General features: G+C 38.9%; 1 protein-coding gene across 1 annotated transcript in view; it reads left to right on the forward strand.

The window, feature by feature from the left end:
• LOC112118061 (pyruvate dehydrogenase (acetyl-transferring) kinase isozyme 3, mitochondrial) overlaps positions 1–18,767 on the forward strand; it is an 88,382-nt gene extending 69,615 nt beyond the window's left edge. The window contains exons 6-11 of the mRNA XM_026649896.2: positions 568–645; positions 1,231–1,307; positions 3,031–3,132; positions 3,387–3,497; positions 14,538–14,651; positions 16,785–18,767. Coding sequence (XP_026505681.1) covers positions 568–645; positions 1,231–1,307; positions 3,031–3,132; positions 3,387–3,497; positions 14,538–14,651; positions 16,785–16,928 — 626 coding nt within the window. The 3' untranslated portion in view covers positions 16,929–18,767. The remainder of the gene's footprint in view (positions 1–567; positions 646–1,230; positions 1,308–3,030; positions 3,133–3,386; positions 3,498–14,537; positions 14,652–16,784) is intronic.
• The last annotated feature ends 447 nt before the right edge of the window (positions 18,768–19,214 follow it).

Here is a 19,214-nt window from a genome sequence, read left to right on the forward strand (position 1 = left end):
ATTTGAATCCCAAAAAGCCGGACATGTCTGGGAAAATCCGGACGTATGGTAACCCTACCCAAACGTATGTTGTGTAACATTCTATCCTTCCAGAGGATTTGAAGCAGTGTGGCAACACAGCACGTGGATACAGTGGGAGAAACTGTCAGACTGTATCTTCTCTAAATAAAAAACAATTGAGGGCAGGCTTAGTGAACAGCAGCTAGCCTATACTCAACTGCTTTCACCTACTCTGCTTAAACCATCCCAGAGTTGCCAGAACTTGTAACCCACCCTTTGGCCCAAGGCAAGATGACTGTTGTTTGCCTCTACATGCACAACCCATATAACTCAGTACTTCCAATAGTAAATCCTTTTTTAAGATAATGTGCCCTTTCTTGGGGGATGGGAACATAGATATACAGTAAAAATAACATGAAAATGCACACTGATTTCAGACTTGTAAATCAGTGCCTAAAAAGATATCTGCTTGCAGCCTTGTTATTCTGAGATGGTGAATGAACATTGCTAGCATTTTTGCATAAATGCAGAATTCAGGATAAAGTATGCTGCTTTATTCTTTCACAGATGCTTATGAAACAGCTAAGATGTTGTGTGAGCAGTACTATCTGGTTGCACCAGAGTTGGAAGTTGAAGAATTCAATGGTAATAGGAAGTTCATTTTATTTTAAGTGCTCTAGGAAATACTGGGGAGGGGGGTATATAAGTTTAATAGAACAAATATAATTGCTAGCTGTTTAGTCAATAGATAAGATTTTAAATTGAGTTACAAAGATCATATACAGAGATGTCTCTTTCCTTGCCCTCCTAATTACTCTCCCTTCTAGGACAGCAAAGAAGTTAATTAGTTAAATAAAGTGATGCCAGTGGTAGGAGCACCCTAACATAGAGGAGTATTTGTTTAATACTTGATGCTGAGGGGAAAGTGCTGCATGATGAATCAAATATCACTTCCAGCAGCTGCATTTGCTTTCCTCCGAGTTACCTTGTGTAGGTAATTACCAGGCCTCATTCTACTTATCTTCTGATATGACTGCATTCTGTGTTTAATTGTGAAGTATGTTTTCAAGTTCTGCTATTACACGTTTGGAAAGTGAGAGAGAACAGTTATACAGTTGTCTTTATTTGTTACAAATTCAGCTTACTACAGTAGATGGAGTGAACTGTGATACCACAAGGGGAATATGTTGAAAAAACTTTTTAGCTAACTGAAGTTTTATTTATTTCTAGCTAAAGCTCCAGACAAGCCTATTCAAGTAGTCTATGTACCCTCACATCTGTTTCATATGCTATTTGAGTTGTTCAAGGTAGGCAAGATTTATTAATGCTCTGATTGTAATTGCATGTTGTAGTTAAGATTCTTCTCAGCCATAATGTTTGCAAAAAAAAATCTTCCTCGTGTTCTCATATTTTTTGTTTTTGAAAGTTTGGAGTGATGTGATGAAAGTTAGCCCTTGAGCCCTTCCCTAGTGCACACACTTCACACTCATTTACACTCCAGTGATGGTTGTACCCTTTTCTGCATTTGGTTAACTCAAAACAGCTTGTGGTAAAATTTCTAACACTAACCTTCATGGTACAGTACAAGACCTTATTATTTTGCTCAGGATTTGTGCCTTATTGGATGGTTTAAATGCTGGGATATTTGGGTGGGTGCTAGTTTTCCTCTTGAGGGATGTCAGTTTTCTTTTTGAATGGTGTAACTTTTAAAAAATTGTTTACTAATTTTCAGAATATCTGACAAGTTAAACTGTAAAGCAGAGAGAATAGGAGAGACATTAAACTGCAAAAATTGTATGTTTTGTGAAATAATGCGCAAGTTCCCTAAAAGGCATAATTGGGCACATTTTATAAATTAAAGAAAATAAATAAATTCAGTAGAAAACAATGTGGAGTTTTTCCAAAGAATATATTTTTCTTTTTGTGTTCTCCGTTAATATGCACGTACTTGACTGCTATCTTTCCCCTGTCCGGTCATGAGCTATATGATACGTGACTTTCTCTAAGACAGAGTTGGTGCCAATTTGTGGAGTGATGCTGTAGATGTGTTTGTAAAACTATAAAATATCATTCATGCACTAATATAAAAGTCAAACACACAGTAGTAGTTTTAAGTGGTGTTACATTTGTGATGTACTGTGAGTGCAAATTGCGTTGATTAAATGACTGCAACATAACAGTTTTGATGTGGGTCAGGCACATCAAGGCTTTACTATACTTGCACTTGTCATTTTCAAAGTATAGTGATTTATTTCATCTATATGACTAATACAAGTGTTAATTTCTGTACTGTGGAGGTGGGCGGTCTTGGTATATTTAATGTAGAAATACATTTCTTTACAGTAGAACCTCAGAGTTACGGACATCTCGGAAATGGAGGTTGTTTGTAACTCTGAAATGTTTGTAACTCTGAAATGTTGGTAACTCTGAAATGTTGGTAACTCTGAAATGTTGGTAACTCTTAACAAAACACGGTTGTTCTTTCAAAAGTTTATAACTGAACATTGAGTTAATACAGCTTTGAAATTTTACTATGCAGAAGAAAAATGCTGCTTTCCCTTTATCTTTTTAGTAGTTTACATTTAACACAGTACTGTACTGTATTTGCTTCTTTTTTTTGTTTTTGTTTTGTCTCTACTGCTGCCTGATTGTGTACTTCCAGTTCCAAATGAGATTTGTGGTTGACTGATCAGTTTGTAACTCTGGTGTTCATAGCTCCGAGGTTCTACTGTATTGTTTTGTGCTTTATGGTATTGTATCCAATAGAAATATTAAGTTACTTACAGTAAACTATTACAATATAAAAATGTAATAAATTGATAGTTGACTTGCTGTCAAGTACATCTTGAGTTCACTCAGGTATACCCTCTTCCGTATCCATGTATACAAATTTAGGGCAGTTTTATTCACAAGTTTTTCAGAATAACACAGTGAAAATGTATCCGATTTGTACATTGTTACTAAAAGTATTTATGGTAAAGTTGAGGTGGAGAATATATCAGAATCTAAAACATATGGTTTTAACTTTAGAACTCAATGAGAGCTACAGTGGAATTACATGAAGGTAGGAAAGAAGGCTATCCATCAATTAAAACATTAGTCACTTTGGGGAAAGAAGATCTATCCATAAAGGTAAACTAATAATATTTTTAAATTGCTGAACTGACTTTCAAAGTAATGCTCACATTAGTAATGTTTTTGATAAATTTATCTTTAATTTTACAAGGACTAAATTATGTACTCTGTATAGGTTCTGGCACTCATTCCATTTGTATTAATGTTTATACAAGTAATTTAAATAATCCTTTGTCTGTATTTGATGCTTGAACTTTCTGTTCCTGAGCAGATATTGAGTGTTCAAGTAAAACCTTGACTTTTTTCTGTAGATAAGTGATCAAGGAGGTGGTGTCCCTCTGAGAAAAATAGATCGTCTGTTTAACTACATGTACTCAACAGCACCTAGGCCTAGTTTGGAGCCAACAAGAGCTGCACCTTTGGTAAGCATCTGTGGGTCAGGGTAAAATATTTTTTCAGAATGTAAGTGCAGTTACACTCCTCTAGTCTCTCTCCTAGAGTAATCTTTTTTCCTACATTAAAACTTCTTGATGTTTTTCTATCACAGAAATTGGATATCATCAGGAAATCTGTGTAGGCAAAACTTACCAGGAGAAAACGCTGCTGATTCTTCACTATTATTCATTTTTAGCAACTTAACTTTGGAGTAGGAAATTACTTTCCTTTGAGTGTCCTGAACACCATATTCTTGGAAATAACTATATCTATCTGCAGTACAGCATTTTAAAACAGATTAATGTGAAAGGTGTTTAGTATCTAAATTAACTAGCCTATAGTATTTTGCATATACACCAAATAGTAGCCAATTAGCTGAGCCACTTTTTTCAGTATTATAGCACTTACAGAGCACTGCCCGTAAGTAGGAAGTGAGTTTGTATCAGATTTTTTAAAAATGACTTTTATACAGGTTTAAGTCTTTGTCCTCTAAAAATAAAATGAAATCAAAATTTGTTTGTAATGTGTGGTGTCACCAGCTAACTCATTTTAGTCTTTGCTCTTTAATAGTGGCATCTGTCAATCTATTCCCCTTCAGTAGTATCTTCTGTGCCAGATTTACAAAAATGTTCAGCACCTGGTAGCTCCCATTAAGAACAATGGGAGCTGCTGGATGCGGAATACTTTTCAGATTTGGCCCTTCTGTTATGTATGATTCCTTGTTACAGGATTTATACATTTTGTATGTATTGGATCATTGAAAAGTTGGTCTAACTAGTGTACCACTTGGCTGCCATTATTTAATAAGAGGATTGGTTAATGACCTACAGTACACTTGCCTCTAATCACAGATACCCCTCTTCTCATCTTGTTTGTTCTGTACAGTTTTTTATGCAGTTTTTATCCTTGAGTATGTCAAGTAAAAAATGGTATCTTGGGCACTCTCCTCTTCATCTTTTAAATACTCTCCTACCAATCATGTTCTTGTGTGGTATTTGGTGGTGGTGGTGAACTCCATTAGTTTGTTTTGCAGTTTCTAAGCAAATAAGAAGATATGATGCCTGCCCCAGAGAGCTTACAATCTAGTTCATACACGTAATGTTTTTGGCATGGAACAATCTCATTGGTACAGAGAAAATTACTGTTTTCCTTCAGGTTATTTGAGTGGAGAGCTTCAAGGCTCCACCTCAACCATCTGCTTCTCTTTTTGGGTATCACATTGTTTGCTTCAGTCTCAGATGCTCCTTCAGTGCAAATGAACCCCAATCTACATCTCTGTTGACTTGCACTTTCATCTTTCTATAGCCCATCTTTCTAACTATTGCTGCTTTTGACTCTTTCAAATTCTAGATTAATACCAAATGCTTCAAAAACAGAAGTGCTCTTTTTCTACAAAATCCTCTTGGATAGTTAACAATGTGGAATGGTCTCTTTAATTCAAACCTGAAGTTTGTTCCCAGTATCAGGAATTGTTTAGTTCTCCTTGACTCCAATCTCTCTTCTTACTGCACCACCTTTGTCTAGAACTCATCCATACCATGAAACTGATAAAATCTCTTATTCATTCCTTAATCACATTTTGTCATCACTACTTTAATTTCTCCTTTTATGGTTTTCCTAAACTCCTGCTCTTTTAAACTTTGTAAGATCTAGACAATTATGAGCAAATTATTTCCTGTGTCATTTTCAGTCGCTTCTTTTCCATCTGTGAATCCAGTTAAAAACCTCTTTCCTGTCTTTCCTAATTCTGTATACAGTCATTCCATTTAATATCTAATCTCTCATCCACTTAATCCATACCTTCTCACTTGGGACCCAATCCTGCAACAACTGACAAGCATGCTTATTTCTAAGCATGTGCATCAGTGCTTGCAGGATTGGGGCTTTTGCTTATCCAGTTGTGTCATCTTCTATTTCCCCTGAGATTCTACAAAATTCACGGGGTGGGGAAGGTGTTACTATTATACTTGTGCTGCCAATCTGTGTGGGAACTCCTTCCCTCTAAATCACTTTCTCTCTAGGAATTCCACTGTAAAATTTGTCTGCCTGTAATTGATACTATATTCCACTTTCATTTTTTCCCATACCAATTTTTTTCCATGAATGGAACCTTCTATTTGTCTCCTAATCTACAAGCCAGTTGCAATTCTATAGCAGGGATGGCCAAACTTACTGACCGTCCAAGCTGCATATGATAATCTTCAGATGTTTGAGAGCCAGGCGTGCCGGCCAGGGCCCCTACCCCATGAGGCTGAAGCACCAGCCGGGGCTCCAACCCCGAGCTTTCCCCCCCAACAGGGCAGAAGCCCTTAGGCCCAGCACGCACCTTCCACGGGGCTGAAACCCCGAGGCCCACCATCCTGACGCTGGGCAGAAGCCCTGAGTCCCCGCCCCCAGTCTGGTAGATGGAGAATGGGGATGTGGGGGGGCTCCGCGAGCTGCAATTTAACTGTAAAAGAGGCTCACGAGCCGCAATTTGGCTACATCTGTTCTATAGCATTTATACTTCAGTTTTCTTCTACTCTACTCCATCTTCAGGCATCATTTACCTCTTCTGCCCATATGAGCAAGTGAAAGAAGGAAAGAAAAGTGATCCTGGCAATTATTGCCCTGGAAGTCTGACTTCTCCCACCTATGGTAGTGGACCAAATATTGAGAGAGAGAGAGAGAGAGAGAGAAGTCACTGAGCTCTATCACTACATGGCCCATGTGTGTTCAGAAGGAAATATCAAGAGTAATGAGAACCTACAGCACAGATATCTAAATAGAGTGGAGAGGATTTCCAAAGCGAGGCTCACCATCCTGTTTCATCCAATGCAGGAGTTGAGAGATATAAGACCTATTGCTGATTCCATTGTTGAGGGAGATGATATGGTCAACTGCTCAGTTTTTTGGCCACAAAATCAGATCGTTCAGGATAATATAGGAAAGAATTTCCTGTTTAAATTGAATCATTCAGCCCATCTATACCGTAGGAAGATGTTTTTACATGACTGAATATCAGAGACCATAAAACTTAACTCAATAAAGACCCATCACTCCCGCATAGGAAGGAAGGTCTATACTTCAAATGATTGTATGATACTTATTTTAGTTTATGTAACATATATCAGAACTTGTCGTATAATGTAAAATGATTACTTTTATTTTTCTGTTTTAACTTTCTCTCCCATTTTTTTAACCGAGCCCATACACAATGTATGAAACGTTACATTGATTTTGGTTTTTGTTCATTGATGAATGTTCCTTCTATTTCAATAACTTCTGCTACAAAATTAGGTCAGTGGAGAAACCTTGTTACCATGGTAGCCAGTCCTGGTGGTAGGCATCAGCAAACTAAGGAATTGCTTAGGGCCTCCCGCTACCCCCATTAATTGTTAGTATGTGTTGTGTGGGGGAGGCTCCAAAAATATTCCTGCTTAGGGCCCCCACTGGGCTAGCATCGGTGCTACCAGCATTCTGATCCTGACAAGGTCTTGGGATCTATGTATTTGTAATTGACAAACAACAATTGAGTCCATTAACACTTATGTTTAATGACAGTTAAATCTTTACGAGAACGGTTTAAGTCACACATTTAAAATCTGCCTGATATATACAAGGTAACTATTTATAGTGGGGAAAATGTGCTTTAATTTAGATCTAATAGATATGCTAATAGAGCATGTTTAATACAGTGTGGAATACATTTCCCATGTATCTGCTGCACAGTCTAATGCGTGATGAAAGATTGGTGTTAGAAAGCTTGTTTTCTCAAAGACCAGAGTTTTGCCCCCATTGCCTGTATTCTGTGTCCTAGAGCAAGGACAGCCCTGACACAGCAATTAATGTGTGTTAGTTGGCGTACTTTTACTTGAGAGAACAGTGTCATGTTAAAATAAGATCTCTGGAATCTGAACCTTGTGGCCTTCAAGGTGTCCACCAAAACACTGCATGAAAAATAGGAAGTCTGCTTTCCGAAGAGTGAGCTGGAGAATATTTGGGGAAGCTTTTGGGGTAGGGGGAGCCTATACAGGAAGGATGGGCTCCACCTAAACCAAAGTGGAACCAGACTGTTGGCACTTAACATTAAAAAGGTTGTAGAGCAGTTTTTAAACTAGGAGATGGGGGAAAGCTAACTGCTGCAGAGGAGCATGTGCTTCGGACAGAGACTTCTCTTAGAGGATTCTATTGATAGAGATTCTCTAGGTTCTAGTCAGGAGCAGAGGATGGAAGAGGATAATGTAAGGGCCAGATCAGATGAGAAACATTCACATAAAGAATCGGACACATCAGAAAAGGGCAGACAAATAAACAGTGATAAGTTTTTAAAGTGCTTATACACAAATGCTAAAAGTCTAAATAATAAGATGGGTGAACTAGAGTGCCACGTGATAAAGGAGGATATTGATATAATAGGTATCATAGAAACCTGGTGGACTGAGGACAATCAATGGGAGACAATCATTTCGGGGTACAAAATATATCAGAAGGACAGAACAGGTCGTGCGGGGGGGGAGTGGCACTATATGTGAAAGAAAATGTAGAATCAAATGAAGTAAAAATCTTAAGTGAATCCACATGTTCCATAGAATCTCTATGGATAGTAGTTTCATGCTCTAATAAGAATATAACATTAGGGATCTATTATCGACCACCTGACCAGGACAGTGATAGTGATGATGAAATGCTAAGGGAAATTAGAGGGGCTATCAAAATTAAAAACTCAATAATAGTGGGAGATTTCAATTATCGCGATATTGACTGGGAACATGTCACCTCAGGATGAAATGCAGAGACAAAATTTCTCGATACTTTAAATGACTGCTTCTTGGAGCAGCTGATACGGGAACCCACAAGGGGAGAGGCAACTCTAGATTTAGTCCTGAGTGCAGCGCAGGAGCTGGTCCAAGAGGTAACTATAACAGGACCGCTTGGAAATAGTGACCATACTATAACAACATTTAACATCCCTGTGGTGGAAAGAACATCTCAACAGCCCAACACTGTGGCATTTAATTTCAAAAAGGGGAACTATGCAAAAATGAGGGGATTAGTTAAACAGAAATTAAAAGGTACAGTGACTAAAGTGGAATCCCTGCAAGCTGCGTGGGCACTTTTTAAAGACACCACAATAGAGGCCCATCTTAAATGTATACCCCAAATTAAGAAACACAGTAAAAGAACTAAAAAGAGCCACTGTGGCTTAACAACCATGTAAAAGAAGCAGTGAGAGAGAGACTTCCTTTAAAAAGTGGAAGTCAAATCCTAGTGAGGTAAATAGAAAGGAGCATAAACACTGCCAAATTAAGTGTAAAAATGTAATAAGAAAAGCCAAAGAGGAGTTTGAAGAACGGCTAGCCAAAAACTCAAAAGGTAATAAAATGTTTTTTAAGTACATCAGAAGCAGGAAGCCTGCTAAACAACCAGTGGGGCCCCTCGATGATCGAGATACAAAAGGAGCGCTTAAAAACGATAGAGTCATTGCGGAGAAACTAAACAAATTCTTTGCTTCAGTCTTCACGGCTGAGGATGTTAGGGAGACTCCCAAACCTGAGCCGGCTTTTGTAGGTTACAAATCTGAGGAACTGTCGCAGATTGAAGTGTCACTAGAGGAGGTTTTGGAATTAATTGATAAACTTAACATTACAAGTGACCGGGACCGGATGGCATTCACCCAAGAGTTCTGAAAGAACTCAAATGTGAAATTGCGGAACTATTAACTAGGGTTTGTAACCTGTCCTTTAAATCGGCTTCTGTACCCAACGACTGGAAGATAGCTAATGTAACACCAATATTTATAAAGGGCTCTAGAGGTGATCTCGGCAATTACAGATGGGTAAGTCTAACATCGGCACCAGGCAAATTAGTCGAAACAATAAAATTGTCAGACACATAGAAGAACATAAATTGTTGGGCAAAAGTCAACATGATTTTTGTAAAGGGAAATAGTGTCTTACTAATCTATTAGAGTTCTTTGAAGGGGTCAACAAACATGTGGACAAGGGGGATCCAGTGGACATAGTGTATTTAGATTTCCAGAAAGCCTTTGACAAGGTCCCTCACCAAAGGCTCTTAGGTAAATTAAGTTGTCATGGGATAAAAGGGAAGGTCCTTTCATTGATTGAGAGCTGGTTAAAAGACAGGGAACAAAGGGTAGGAATTAATGGTAAATTCTCAGAATGGAGAGGGGTAACTAGTGGTGTTCCCCAAGGGTCAGTCCTAGGACCAATCCTATTCAACTTATTCATAAATGATCTGGAGAAAGGGGTAAAAAGTGAGGTGGCAAAGTTTGCAGATGCTACTAAACTGCTCAAGATAGTTAAGACCAAAGCAGACTGTGAAGAACTTCAAAAAGATCTCCCAAAACTAAGTGATTGGGCAACAAAATGGCAAATGAAATTTAATGTAGATAAATGTAAAGTAATGCACATTGGAAAAAATAACCCCAACTATACATACAATATGATGGGGGCTAATTTAGCTACAACAAATCAGGAAAAAGATCTTGGAGTCATCGTGGATAGTTCTCTGAAGATGTCCACGCAGTGTGCAGAGGCCGTCAAAAAAGCAAACAGGATGTTAGGAATCATTAAAAAGGGGATAGAGAATAAGACGGAGAATATATTATTGCCCTTATATAAATGGATGGTACGCCCACATCTTGAATACTGTGTACAGATGTGGTCTCCTCATCTCAAAAAAGATATACTGGCACTAGAAAAGGTTCAGAGAAGGGCAACTAAAATGATTAGGGGTTTGGAAAGGGTCCCATATGAGGAGAGATTAAAGAGGCTAGGACTTTTCAGCTTGGAAAAGAGGAGACTAAGGGGGGATATGATAGAGGTATATAAAATTATGAGTGATGTGGAGAAAGTAGATAAGGAAAAGTTATTTACTTATTCCCATAATACAAGAACTAGGGGTCACCAAATGAAATTAATAGGCGGCAGGTTTAAAACAAATAAAAGGAAGTTCTTCTTCACACAGGGCACAGTCAACTTGTGGAACTCCTTACCTGAGGAGGTTGTGAAGGCTAGGACTATAACAGCGTTTAAAAGAGAACTGGATAAATTCATGGAGGTTAAGTCCATTAATGGCTATTAGCCACGATGGATAAGGAATGGTGTCCCTAGACTGTTTGTCAGAGGGTGGAGATGGATGGCAGGAGAGAGATCACTTGATCATTACCTGTTAGGTTCAATCCCTCTGGGGCACCTGGCATTGGCCACTTTGGTCTGACCCAGTACGGCCGTTCTTGTGTTCTTATGTGAGGGAAAGGTAGAATAAAGGAATGAATTGGTGTGGGATGGCACGGACAAAAGTAAGGGACAGGAAACAAGAAAGACTGGGTGATAATGGGATTCCATGATGGAGTCTGGGGACAGGCAGTGTGTGTTCTGGGGGTGCCCAAAATTTAGGGGAAGTGGGTTCTGTTTAGTCTTGATCAACTCTTGAGGGTGAATCATGTCAACTGTTAGCTCTCCCAATCCACATGCTTTTTAACTTTAGTAAAATAACTAGTGTCCTATGTCCAGCAAAGATTTGAGTGTGGTTTTTTAAAACGTTTCTTTGGAAATTGATTCTTTTGCTGTCCTAGGAAGAATTCTCCCCTTGTTAACGATTCACAAGAAATAAATGTGCTCTTAAAATGAGATGTCTCCAAGTGATACATATGCCTGTATGTCCTGTGTTAATGGGAGTCTTTGAGAAGTGAGTTTATGGCATGCTGTTTTTTAATTTAAAAGAAAGAGCAAGTAAACAAACAGCTATTTTCACAGTGGAAGCACAGATACTAATAACTATATAACAAGCAGCATGACAAATGTTTCCAGGAATTATCTTCACCATTTCTCTCCTCCATTTCCCTCCAACTTACTGTTATAGCCATCAACTTAAAAGTTGAGCAGTGCTGTAAACCAATCCAGGTCGCTGCATTTAGCTTCTATAAAAATCAGGCAACTTCCCTGGAAGAGTGTGTATGTGTAGTATGTGTGTCTGTAAAGACAGAAATGATAAAGCTGCATAACATGAGAGAATATGTCATGGGAGCTGGGTTATAAAGGTTTTATCAATATGAATTTGGAATAGCTGTATTACTCATGAGTGTTGAAGCCATGCATTAATTGTGTAGGTCATCCCAAACTCATGCTGGTAAAACCTTTATAACATAGCATCCCATTGTGTATTTTAAAATCCAGGCCTGATCCTCAGCTGATGTAAATCCCGTGTTGCATTGTTGACTTCAGTGGAGCTGTGCCATTTTACACCAGCTAAGGACCTAACACCACATATCTTAGTCTACCAAGGCTAGAAACATTGTATTGGAATGGGGGTTTCCTGGCTTTCCAAAATATAAAATGCCCAGGTCTTGCCGTAAAGAATCATAAGGTACACCTCTCACAAGAAACTCTTCCACTCTGTGTACACATTTTTGTTTGTAACACAATATACATACTAATAATTTTAATGTATATCAGGGGTCGGCAACGTTTGGCACGCGGCTCGCCAGGGTAAGCACCCTGGCGGGCCGGGCCAGTTTATTTACCTGCTGACGCAGCAGGTTTGGCCGATCGCGGCCCCCGCTGGCCGCGGTTCGCCGTCCCGGGCCAATGGGGGCAGCGGGAAGCCGCGGCCAGCACATTGCTCGCCCGCACCGCTTCCCGCCACCCCCATTGGCCCGGGACGGCGAACCGCGGCCAGCAGGGGTCGCGATCGGCCGAACCTGGCGCGTCAGCAGGTAAATAAACTGGCCCGGCCCACCAGGGTGCTTACCCTGGCGAGCCGCGTGCCAAACGTTGCCAACCCCTGATGTATATACATATATATCGTGTGTGTTCATTGCATGTATTACTCTATTTCCTTGAGGACCTTACGTGATATTTACCTTCTTTTCTGGGAGGCAGATTTTTGGGTCTGAACTGAGGGAAAGTTTCAGCTTTCAAGATGGTGGCCGTAGCAATAAGTATAGTGCCCCCAGTAGATATATGCTTGTGTAGTGAGTGACTCATTGCAATTTGATTCTACTTTTCCATACAGTTTAAAGTGTATCACTCAAGAGGAAGACAGTATGATGTACTTTACTTTTATAATTAAGGTCCTAAATGAAGGAGATGAAGAGGAGAAGACAGAGCAAAATTATAATAATGCAGTTTGTACGCAATGTGATGCTTGTACCATTGTTGATTTTCTGAAAAAGGTCAGGGCTGAAGTTCTTTGGCAGAGCTATGTGAGGAAGTTAGCACAGCAACTCACGTACATAGTGCCTGGCTCAAGCCAGGGTTATTAACACTAACCTTATTAGTAACTTTTCTCTGAAGTCTGTCAAGATGACACATTAACAGCCTTACTATGCAACATGTTACTGGATATTGGTGGTACTAGAATTCCTGTACATGGTTTCTTACAACAGCTCTGTTCATCATTACTGCCCACCAAACAGTGGGTGGACTTGCTAGGGAGCCACAGAGGTGAGTGATTCCTCTAGTCAGTGAGTTAGTTAGCCAAGAAGCTGGAGCAGCCATTTGCTTGTTCACGTTTGTGGGATGTGATTCTTCACAAGGACTAGATTATATAAATGACTGAATGTTAAATGAGCATTTTGGTCCTTTTCCTGTGCTTCTGGTTTGCCTTTCTTGTTGTTTTGCTGTAGTTCAGACTTTTTTGGCAGCATTTTGTTGTTCATTGCTTTGTAAGAGCATAGTTTTCAAGCACTTTATGTTTATTGCAGCCTATCTTTCTTGCTTTGGAAAGTCCTTTCCAATATAGGGGGATTCAAACAAATAACAAGTATTATGATTCTCTGTCTCAGCTGGGCACACGTTGTGGGGGGCTGAAACAGCATGCTCCGCTCCTGTCTTTTTGCATCACAGAAACCTGCTTAGACTCCCTTAGTTGTTTATCCAACTGTGCCATTCATTTACAGTCTCTTTCAGCAGTACTATTTGCAGTGTACCCTGTGCTTTTGGCCCTTCCCCCAGGGCCTGAGAGGAGCTGAGGTCTTTTTTCTCTGAGATCTCCATGAGACTGGGCTCAGCTAGCCCTGATCCTCTCTCCCCCTCGCTGCTTTCCTGTGCCCTTCTTATCAGTCGTGAGCTGATGGGCCAGTTGGCTCTTCAGCCCACCCATCCTCCCCCCACACACACACACACACTCCTGAGTGGGGTAATTTAAGTTAATTATCTAATCATCCTTTTCTGCGGGAACTGAGTGATCAGAGTGCAAGCTCACCTGGTAACTCTCTGCACTCTGTCACAGAGTGAAAGCTTGGATCTGCAGGTAAAAACTTGTTCCACTATCTGCAGTGAAAGAGAAGACTGCCAGTATGAGGCCTTAATGTTCAACAGAAGGGCTACTATGCTGCAGCATGATTTTTTTTGATGATGGGTAACCATAGCAAGGACTATCTGCCTATTACTATTTTGTGTATTATTAATAAAGTTGGAGTCATTACTTTCCCTACACCTCCCGTCTGTCCTCCATTGCAGCATGTTGCAACATGCCATCAACAGTCATTGGTCTACATTGCTAGATCAGCTGAAGTATGCAGGGCTGTGTCTTGCTTTTTCCACATTCTATTCCAAGATAATAAACTGCTGTCAGCTACTCAGTACCACCACCAATGAATGGAATATTGCAGCACAAGCTATCTCATGAGAGAGCTGTACAGAGCATCACCCTCTCTTGTTTGGTAGGGACTGCTTACTGTTTGTGCTGCTAAATTAGCTGTATTCTTGGGAAAGTAACCACATGCACGAGCTAGTCTACTAAAGCCTCTAATCCGATTTGGTCCTTATTTTTGTATGTTGCCAAAATGTATACAGCTGTTGGTGATTTTTCTCTTTAATATTTAAGCGAGTAAATCTTGTATAGGCAGAAAGAAGGCTGCAATATGTTATATAGGCTGAGGAACAAAAGAAAGTCTGAAGGGCAAATTGATGCAAATAGGGTAATTAGCTTTCTTTAACTTTGTTTTGATAAATAATTATAGCTCATACAGTGTATTGATTTTTAACTTCCTCACCACAAATTTTTGTTTTGTTTTGTAGGCTGGATTTGGGTATGGTTTGCCAATCTCTCGTCTTTATGCTAGATACTTTCAAGGAGATCTCAAGCTCTATTCAATGGAAGGCGTGGGTACTGATGCTGTAATTTATTTGAAGGTAACAACTTGATTCCATCATAAGATAGTAAAGCTCTCAGTAATTAATTCTCTTGTCAGGCAGAACAGTCAACTGTTCCTCATTTCACACTTAAATTTGTTTCCAGTGTATATGTACAGTTTTTTTAACTTGTATTATTGTACTTTATTTAAATCAGACATACAGAATCTAAAAACTGAAGAATAAATGTGGCATTTTTGACCACAGGCTTTGATATTGAATTAGCTTGTTTCCAGTATTTTTTTATCCCTTAATGTTGGGTCTTTGTTCCATATTTTGATTTTGATCGATATTAAGTGATGAGATACCCAAGACCCTGGTGTGATGGCAGGCAACTTTTGTTAATACTTTTGTTCTTTTGGTTTCTGACACTTGTGACCACAATTAAATTGGGAGAGCCGGAATGAAGTGCACATTGGAGTGTAGAAGAATGATACAGATTAAAATGTTCCATTTCTATTCTTTTTTTTCTCCTCCTCTCAGTCTTCACTTTTACTTCTCCCATCTTTGGGGCTCACCCCTTTAGAACGAGCTTTGCCCCTAGCCAATGAAGGTTAGATAATTATTGTTTGGAATTTACCAAGGATTGATTCTCCATCACTGGCAAGTTTTAAATCAGGATTGGATGTTTTTCTAAAAGATAAGCTGTAGGAATTATTGTGGGGAAGTTTTGTGGCCTGTGTTATACAGAAGGTCAGACTAGATCATCACAAAATAGAGACACTCTCATGGCGAAGGTTCTGTCAGCCGCTCCCTCTCTCTCATATTAAGGGAGTTCCCTCTCGAGTGTGTCTGCTGAGCTCAACTGTGGCAGCATATCCTGGGGGGGAGAGGCATCACTCAGGTAACCAGGTCGCAAATAAATCAGGGCATTTAAAGCCAACTGCTTGAATCCAACCCAGAAGCTTATTTCAAGCCAGTGCATGTCACATAGTGCTAGTCTGTGCAGCTGCACTGAGTAAGCACTGAATAAGTAATTCTCCAATGGCTTCATCTTCTGAATGGTACCAAAGTGTAACCCCACGTCGAGTGCATTACAATAATCTAATCTTGGTTTGACAAAGGTATGGATAAGTGTGGCAAGGTCCTAACTGGAGAGAGAAGGTGAATGTTGGTGGGCTTATTCACCAGCCCAGGAAAATGCAATAAATAGAAAAAAACTGTTACCTTTGCATCCAGGAGCAGCCCAGGATCTAACAGAAACCCCAAGTTGTGCACTGGTGTTACAACTCACAGTTGTGGTCCCTCTTTGAATTCTACCATCTCTTCCCCATGACCCACCAACACTATCTCAGTCTTGCCTGGATTGCGTCAAGCCAGCTGGCTTCAGTTCTAGATTCAGATTAATCATGTTAGATCTAGGGCAGTGGATCTCAACCAGGGGTACATGTACCCCTCGGGCTACGCTGGGGTCTTCCAGGGGGTACATCAAGTCATCTCGATATTTGACTAGTTTAACAACAGGCAACATAAAAAGCACTAGTGAAGTAGGTACAAACTAAAATTTCATACAGACAGTGACTTGTTTATACTGCTCTATATACTATACACTGAAATGTAAGTACAGTATTTATATTCTAAATGATTTATTTTATAATTATATGGTAAAAATGAGAAAGTAAGCAGTAATAGTGTGCTGTGACATTTTTGTATTTTTATGTCTGATTTTGCAAGCAGGTAGTTTTTAAGTGAGGTGAAACTTGGGGGTACGCAAGACAAATCAGACTCCTGAAAGGGGTACAGTAGTCTGGAAAGGTTGAGACTCACTGATCTAGGGGAATGGACCTGCCAAAATAGTTCTAAAAAAACCAACTAAAGGGCCCCCTAAAACTTTTTTCTTTTAACCGCTTTCTTTTTATTCTCTTTGTAGCCACCATTCCCATGGAGACGGGGAGCATTTCAAAATGGATTTTTTTCATGGATTTTTATTGCAATATGGTCAACCCATTTTGAACTGAGTCACCATAAGCATAGTCAAAGTGGCTTCTAAAATACCATGTGTGGGGGACATGTAAATAGTTGAAACTTTTGTTGAATGCAGAAGTTAGTGTTCACAAAGAGTCTGTTATCATGTCTACCACTTTGTTGCTGAGAAACGTACAATAATCTCTTACCATTGCTTTCATTTTATAGGCTCTTTCAAGTGAATCATTTGAAAGACTTCCAGTTTTTAATAAGTCTGCATGGCGACACTACAAGACTACACCCGAAGCTGATGACTGGAGCAATCCTAGCAGTGAACCCAGGGATGCATCTAAATACAAAGCTAATCGATAATTTACCACCTTTGTCTCTCCCGAAGACAACTTCTGCATTCAGTTTAAAGTCTATGCTTTGTTCCAAAATCCTCTGAACCATAGTAGCCAATTACTTCCATACAAAGTCCTATCAGGGCACTGAAATTACAAAAACAAAGTGATGTATGAGACTTAAGAAAAGCACTAAGCATTTTTGGTGTGGGTGGTGTTATAACAACTTTACCAAAATATGCTTGGTTAGTTTGGTTTTATTTTGACAAATGAGATTGCACTTAAGTACACAACTATATAGTGAAAGGGTATTACTTCTTAACGGCCAGTTTTTATGCACAAATAAAAATCAGCAAAATCTGTAGAATCCCTTTAATAGTCAATAGCATCTGACATAGCAATATTATGTACCAGACAAGTTCTAACATAGCTGAATGTGTGCTTAGAAAATCCACTCTTCGCTGCAGTTTCATATTGCACAGTCAGTGTCATCTGTTATATAAAATCCTTTTGGGCTCTTCAGATCTTATAGCTAGTGACAATAGAGATGCATAGTTCTTAGAAGGTATCTGTAGCTTTAAACTGATGCTTTCCCCATATTCCCAAATCCGTTTGTCAAGTGCATCCAAAAATATATATTCTTCTAAGGCATTGCAACTTTCACCTCTTAATATGCACCTTAATGTTTTACTGAATTTGCACAAAATGCCAAATGATAAATCACATTAATTATTTTAAGAAAAGATTATAAGGGGTCAATGCTTCTCTACATTCTTGCAAGTAACTCCCATTGATATAGAGGTGAGAGAATAAATTTTATATGTGATGTTCTTTGCCTGTCAGATACTTTTTTGCTTTGCTTTTGGGAAAGCATACTGAGAAACCAGACAGCCAGTCATGTAAGTGAATTTGCCTTAAGAATTTTGGTCACCTGGAACCTGATTAGTTGTAAAACGGTAAATAATTTGCCAAATTATTTATCTATGTAGCAAAAGACAATAGTCTGATAATTTGAATTTGTACTATATAGAGAGAGTTGTTGCACCTTGGCTTTTGGAAAGCATTACTGGTCTAAATATTATTAAACTGGGAGCATAATAGAAACAATGAAGGATAATTAAAAATAGGAGATGGCTGATAAGTTGATGACTTCTTCCAAGGAGAGAGAGATTCATTAAACAGCATTCTCTAAAATTGGTTGAGAGTTACTTATGAATGTCAAGAAGCTGTACTATACCAAGTTTCCACCAAATATTGCCTCTGATATTGTGGGTCCATAGAGTGTACTATAGAGGTTAGGCGTTCTGGTAATATCCTAACTACAAGAGTAAAGGTAGAATGGGTTATAATGACAACTGTACTTGAAGATGTACCCTCAGTATCTCTGTGGTGTTTTGATATTTTTTGAAAGATATTGCAAGATTTTAACTAGACAAAACTTGTTTACTAAAACTCAGCAAAATATCCCTTTGTCCTCCTGAACATTTATTTTGTAAGAATTAGTCTGTTAGATAAATAAGGAAAAGGTGAGAACTTCCTGGATATTTTTAAAAAAAAACTTAGTTTGAGTTAGAGTAATGATGTTACTTTGCACTTACATAGCACATTTCATCCCAAGAATCTCAAAGCACCTTGTAAGCAATTCAGTCTCTCAGTACCCCATTTTTTGATGCACAAACTGAGAAAAGATAAACTCCTGATCCTGCAGACACTTCCACATACTTGTATGGAAGTTAACCACCTGTAAAATTGTGTGCAGGATTGAGGGCCGATGTTAAACAATAATCCCCCATGGTTGCAGACACCACTGAAGAGAGAGAAAGCTGCCATTCACATGCTACAGCCAGGTGGTCCATCTGTCACTGTGTTAAAATCAGTGTCGTCACTGAAGAATACTTTAAATGGCTAGAGCCTTAATTTTAAAGGACACATTAGACCAGAAATCTAGTCACTTTGGAAAAAAAAAAAAAAAAAAATCTGTTCTTGCCATATTTTGTACTTTTACAATCTCCTTCTTTTTAAGTTGTATCCTTGTTGCTGTTTGAAAGATTCCCCCCAAAAATAGATGAAAACTGGTCATATGGGGAGACTGTGAAACTGATTATACAAGAAGTGGCAAAATGTAAAATTTGCTTGAAAATATAATTGACTACGAACTTCAAAGAACAGAATATATGTATGAAAAGTGTAACATTTTTGCAGTTATTAGGAAAAAGTCATGTTATGACGCATTGAGTGATTTTTAGGTCTAGACTGCTTCTGTTTGGGGAAATTTTGGCTGACTGGTGGTTTATAAATGAAAATGAATAAAATA

Source organism: Terrapene carolina, unplaced genomic scaffold, assembly GCF_002925995.2.
Source record: "Terrapene carolina triunguis isolate 2854851 unplaced genomic scaffold, T_m_triunguis-2.0 Scaffold23, whole genome shotgun sequence".
In the NCBI taxonomy this organism is placed as follows: domain Eukaryota; kingdom Metazoa; phylum Chordata; order Testudines; family Emydidae; genus Terrapene; species Terrapene triunguis.